The sequence below is a fragment of the Nelumbo nucifera genome, chromosome 5 (genome assembly GCF_055504915.1).
Source record: "Nelumbo nucifera cultivar China Antique chromosome 5, China Antique-T2T, whole genome shotgun sequence".
NCBI classification, from domain to species: domain Eukaryota; kingdom Viridiplantae; phylum Streptophyta; class Magnoliopsida; order Proteales; family Nelumbonaceae; genus Nelumbo; species Nelumbo nucifera.
In genome coordinates, this window is record NC_142653.1 from 8,384,653 (window position 1) to 8,390,646 (window position 5,994).

Genomic DNA, 5,994 nt, shown 5'->3' on the forward strand with positions numbered 1-5,994 from the left:
GTCAATGTTTGGATGGTTGATAAAAAGAATTAGATGGCATTTGAAAGGCATTTTTAACTTTTCAAATGTCAGTTAGCAGCTAATTAACGGACAGGTTAACAATAGGTACTGGATTGTCATATTTTGAAAGTTCGAGTGCTGGATTATCAAATTTTAAAAGTTTAGGTACTAGATTGTCATATTTTTAAAGTTTGGAGACTAAATTGTCACTGAGCCAAAATACAGAGTAATGATAGAAAATTTTCCCATAATAAAATAAACAGGAAAATATACAAGAAATGTTATTTATAGACCATATGGGACGACTGTCTTCTCAGGCTATGAGATTGTAAAGAGATGGAGTGACAAGAACAGCAAGAGGAACTTTATACCAGAAACAGATAGAAAAAATTAGGATGAGGTGAATTCAATATAGTTGATTGATAAAGAAAATTACACATATAATGACAATTTTCACAAACCCAAAATTACACGTTACTACATTTACCCAAAAATAAAAGACAATTTAGGTGTTAATTTTTCATTCTCTTATTAATCCCCTCTTTGTGTGATCTTGGAGACATTTTTTTTTTATGGCAAGAAATGCTTCTTACGATAATTTTGGTTCAGTGAACAAATGCTTCTTTCTTAACTTAAACACATACACAGATAAAATAAAATTGCATCTTGCTTTTATTCTCCACTGAAATGTGAAATCACCAGCAGCAACGTTATACTTGTGAAGTATGGACAGCAGAGCAAAACATTCATCTTCATCGTTATTAGTTATTACCTTCTCTCGCCTCGTCCTCATTTCTTTTGATTAATCAAATGCCAATCAATCAAGAATCAACAAGAAGAAAAATGCCATGAAATTAAGGCACAATTTTATAGGACTTCATCTTGTCTATCCAGGAAATAAAGGAATTGGTGGAATTTCTGAACCCCAGGAAGCCATGCTCTTTACTCTTGTTCATGCTAGCCAAGTACGACTCCTTCAACCCAAAAATGGCGTCCACGAACCACCATACTCCCACCTCCTCCAGCTTGGTTGGCACCAATTCCTTCTCCCTCACAATCTCGTCCCACACCGGACCCTTATCCTTCATCATCTCCTCCAAGCTCAGTCCGCCCTCCTCCATCATCAATTCCTCCACCCCGAACTGCTCCCCCAGCACCTTCCACAGATGCTTCCACTTGAATACATCTCCGTTGCTACAATTGAAGGCTTCGTTCTTCGCGTAAGGATCTACCGACGCCCATATCTGATGCTCCGCGATCATATCTGCATCCGATGCATCGGAATAACCCTCCCAAGCAATTCTTGTCCCTGGAAACCTCAGCGGCATACCCTCGTGCTTACAGATGGTCGCATAAACGCAGAGCGTCCCGATTACGTTCATCAAGCTATAAGGAGAGAATCCAAAGATATGCCCGGGACGGTGGATCGACCACGTCAACCCTTCCTTCTTCTGCACCTCTTCCAAGAGGATGTCCTCCATAGTATAATAGAAATTGGGGACGTTTAACCTGGGGAGATCCTCGTGGAAGGGAGGATCGTGGGGTTGAATCCTACCGAAGGACTCGAAGGGGCCGACGTAGTGCTTGAGACCGGTCTGGAGGCAGATATGATTTAGATTTGGAGCGTTCGGGATGACTGCTGTGAGAACGTTACGGAGCATGGCGCCGTTGGCTTCGCAATTGGCGGACTCGGTGTGGCGATTGGTCCAGGTAACGTAAAAGATGTGGGTGACGTCGGTGAGTGGTGAGAGCTTGCTTTGGGTTTCTTCGGGGTCGGAAACATCGCATTGAATGTATTCGATAGGGTGATCGGCATTCCAGGAGGGACGGGGCCGGCGGGCGACGCCGTAGACCTTCCATGGGCCGCCTGGGGTGTCGGAGAGTGGGAGGATTTCGGCCAAGCTGTTGCCGACGACGCCAGTCACGCCGATGATCAGTCCTACGCTCTGGTGCTTGAGAGGAACCACATCTTCTTCGAATTTCTTCTGTTATGTATAAAATTAATCAAAATAAAGAAGAAAATCAACCACAAATAAATAAAGAAGGATGTTGAAATAATAAAGGGTAGAGAGAGAGAGAGAGAGTGGATGCATGCCTTTGCAGCTCCAATAGCTCCTGCCCACCACCAACTCATTTTTACAGATAGGAATCGAAATAGACAGGCAGACAGAAGAGAAGAAAGAAGGAATTGAAGGGCGAGATCAGCAGCTAGCAGGCTACTGGTCCGAACTGATTGTTGTCGAGAAATGAGATGGCACTGGCTAATATGAAATATTATACAAAAATGAACATCATATGATGCATTAATACATCAATTGAAAAACAGAACAGGCTTGCTTTGCTGTCGCAGACTCGCTGGTTGCCTTGCTGCTGACTCTCTCTCTCTCTCTCTGTCTGTAGTTTAATCTTTATTTATTAATAATCATACCAAAGAGAAAGAGGAATTAGTACTCAGAGAGAGAGAGAGAAGATGGATACGTGATAACCATGGCCACATCACTTATGAACTTTGGTGGCAGTCAGCACAAACCAGTCAGTCAAACCAATGGGCATTTCTCATTCATAATTTCTTTCGGGTCACAATCAGTCGCATTCACATAGGAGACATATATCCCACGTGGCATCTATTGTAGTTATCCATAGACGAACCGATGAATGATGAATGGTGAATCTCTTCCTGTGGAAATTGGAGCACCCGCTTTCTATTTTCATTTTCTAACATGTAACATCCAGTCACCCACCCCCTTCAGACCTTTGAACCTGAACCAGCAACCGGTGCCAAACAGGTGTTAAAATTAAAGCGCTTGTAGTTGTCGCGATCAAAACGTTAATAATTGTTTGTTCTAATTCTAACCGGCTAATTGGCTAATTAAGCTAAGCCAGAATCAAATATGGATACGGATTTTGCCACCGCCAATTTATTTATTTATGTAACAACTAGTTGATAAACATAAAACAATGCATATGCTTGGGTGCAAGGTTAAAAATTTCGATACATATTACATCATATATATATATTCATATATTGTATCACGGGATTCTTGGTATGTCGTTATAGAGAGTGTTTCGGGGTTTCGATCAATTCATAGGCTGAATACACCTTAAGCCAGCCCCTCTGAATTAGATTCGAAAAAAATACATCTTTACCGATGTATCGAATGTATAGATAATTTTGAACCTTGTTGGGGTGTTGATTCACATATAGAAACAGTTTAACCAAATTGATGACGAGTAAATATGTTGATTGATATCACTACTCTACACTATGCTCCACTCCAGCTAGAGGCCAGGGCTACAGATGGGCCGGTCTATAGGTAGCTAAAGCCTACATTTAATCATGGTTACTATTAATAGCTAAAAACCAAGAAATAAAAACTATATGTACCTACAGTAGTTGCAAAGTTGTAATTAATGTGCATGGTTACCTTTGGAAAAGATGATCGATCATTCATTCAGAAATAAAAGAAGCCGACCGATACACCCAGGCGCTGCAGTACATATTGGCCCTGTCCATGTATACCATATTTGCATGCATTATATGGCTAGACTCCAGAGTATGGGCGGCCATTATATTCCTATTTCTGTTTATATAATAGTAGACTGATAGCAATTTCATTCAGAGACTTCTTCCAGCTTCCTTAGAGACCAAAGTCATACATACTATTTACTATAATTTGTTATGAGCACTCGCACCATATGACAGCAGTTGAGGCAGTAGTGCGTACACGATCGGCATCGCACGGCAGCGGTACCATGAGCCGCGCACACGTACTGCGCAGCAGTGGCACCGCGCGGCACCGCATGGCGGCGGCACCATGAGCAGTGCGCATGCACACCAGCAGCAGTAGCAGAGCGGGGCCCACACGACAACTCATAGGGTGGGCCCACCCTTATCTGGATACGTCAAGAGAACACGCCTTATCCCTTATCCCATACTCCCTTATCTTATCCCCTATTCTTAGAAGGAATTGTAGTACCATAAAAAGAAAAGTAGTTTAAATAGAAGTAGGAGTTTGAGTCCGTTTAGGACTAACCTAGCCAAAACCAACAAGGAACCCTCCTCTTGTAATCTCCTATTTAAGGAAACGCCATTATTGAATGAGGATATCGAATATTCAGTTAAGAAAGAGAGTAAAGGAGAGTTCGGTGATCTCTTGGACAAATCACCGACGAGATAGTCAAAAAAGGGCCTGTACGCAAGTCCAAGGGCAAGGAAAGATCTGAGGTTCTTGCGGTGGAGCGACTTGTGACACAATCCTACGCTCGGGCCCATAACATCTTGGTATCAGAGCCTACCGTTATGGGGGAACAGGAGCCACTGTCTTTCAGATTCCATGAACTGGAGCATAGGCTCGCAGAAACCAGTATGGAGGTCTGAGAGGTCAAAGATGACGTTCGGGAGCTGCGTCGCCTGTTAGAAGCGTTCCTCTCCCACAAAGAAAAGAACTCGGAGGGACTAGCCTCTACCAGCAGTCGCCGCACGGACGGGACAGAATCAGCCAACGAACATCAAGCCACAGCACCGACGACTGCAGTTGTCCCCAAGTACAGCCGGCTTGAATTTCCATCTTACGACAGCACCGGAGACCCATTAGGTTGGTTGTACCGCTGCAAGCAGTTCTTCCGCAACCAACGCACGGATGACAGAGACAAGGTCAGCCTAGCAGCCTTCCACCTTACGGAAGAGACACAGCTCTGGTTCTATCGCGTGGAGCAAGAAGAACCCGGGCTCAGTTGGGAGCAGTTCAGGTCCTATTGCCTCCTCAGGTTTGGACCCCCGATGACGAGCAACCCGCTGGGTGAGCTAATCAATCTCAAGCAAATGGGAATTGTGGCTGAATATCAACGCCAGTTCCAAACCTTGCTTGCCAGAGCCGCCACGGTTAGACCAGATCAGCAAGTGGACATGTTCACAGCAAGGCTGATATAACCCTTAAGGGTAGATGTAGAGATGCAGCACCCCCCAAATCTGGTTACGGCGATGAACCTCGCCCACTCCTTTGAACGGAAGATGCAGCTTACTCACGGACCCTTCAGCATTGGACGGCCAGCCACGACTTGGGCACCGTCAAGGCCAACGGGAGTGTCTACCCCTGCGCCCAACAGGGAGCAGAGGACCCACACCGGTAACCCCTCCAGATCAGTATCACAGACAGGGAGCAGCAGGGTGTCACCCCCCATCCAGCGTCTGTCTCGAGTCGAGATGGCAGAACGGCGCGCAAAGGGGCAGTGCTTCAATTGCGATGACCTATACTCCGCAGGGCATAGATGCAAGAAACTATTCTGCCTTCTAGTAGATGAGACTGAAGAGGATGAGGAAGAGCCATCACCAACTGAACCCGATATCTCACTTCACGCAATCATAGGGATCAGAACCTCCCAGACAATGCAACTAAGGGCGCTAGTGACGGGGAAACCAGTGCGCATTCTGGTAGACTCCGGAAGCACCCACAATTTCATCAGCAATCAGGCGGTCCGCAAGTTAGAATTGCCCATGGAAGTCAGGCCACAACTACAGGTAGCCGTGGCAAACGGGGAAAGAGTCCACAGCCCCGATATCTGCAAGAACACTAGAATTCAGGTTGAAAAAGAGTCCTTCCGAGCAGATTTATTTGTACTATCCTTGGACGAATTTGACATCGTCCTAGGCGTCAAATGGCTGATCACGCTAGGCCCAATCCTGTGGGACTTCACTGCCCTGACCATGACCTTCCACTTAGATGGCAAACTGGTTACTTGGCAGGGAACCCAGACAAGGACCAAGACACAACTACATGCACTCCAGGGGGAGAATTCGCGCACAACTGATGTGGAGAGACTTCTCACCGATTACTCAACCGTTTTCCAAGAACCCAAGGGCCTCCCACCTCCTAGAGCCTGCGACCACCAGATCCCTCTAATTGTAGGATCAGACCCGGTCGTGGTTCGGCCCTATCGCTACCCCCACCGACAGAAAGATGAGTTAGAAAAGCAATGCGCAGAGATGCTACAACA

The 5,994-nt window shown here is 45.5% G+C and overlaps 1 protein-coding gene across 1 annotated transcript; it reads right to left on the reverse strand.

The window, feature by feature from the left end:
- Positions 1-390: 390 nt before the first annotated feature.
- Positions 391-2,475, reverse strand: LOC104607744 (3-oxo-Delta(4,5)-steroid 5-beta-reductase-like). Its single transcript, XM_010273442.3, has 2 exons — positions 2,096-2,475; positions 391-1,985 (listed from the first exon to the last, which is right to left on the reverse strand). Exons 1-2 carry the CDS (start codon positions 2,132-2,134, stop codon positions 855-857), a joined length of 1,170 nt encoding a protein of 389 aa, XP_010271744.1. The 5' UTR covers positions 2,135-2,475; the 3' UTR covers positions 391-854.
- Between the last annotated feature and the right edge of the window lie 3,519 nt (positions 2,476-5,994).

Bases quoted from the DNA above. Each gene is read 5' to 3' on its own strand.
- LOC104607744 (XM_010273442.3), bottom strand. From the start codon at position 2,134: ATGAGTTGGTGGTGGGCAGGAGCTATTGGAGCTGCAAAG. The intron at 1,986-2,095 runs GCATGCATCCAC...TATACATAACAG, and splicing joins GAGCTATTGGAGCTGCAAAG to AAGAAATTCGAAGAAGATGT.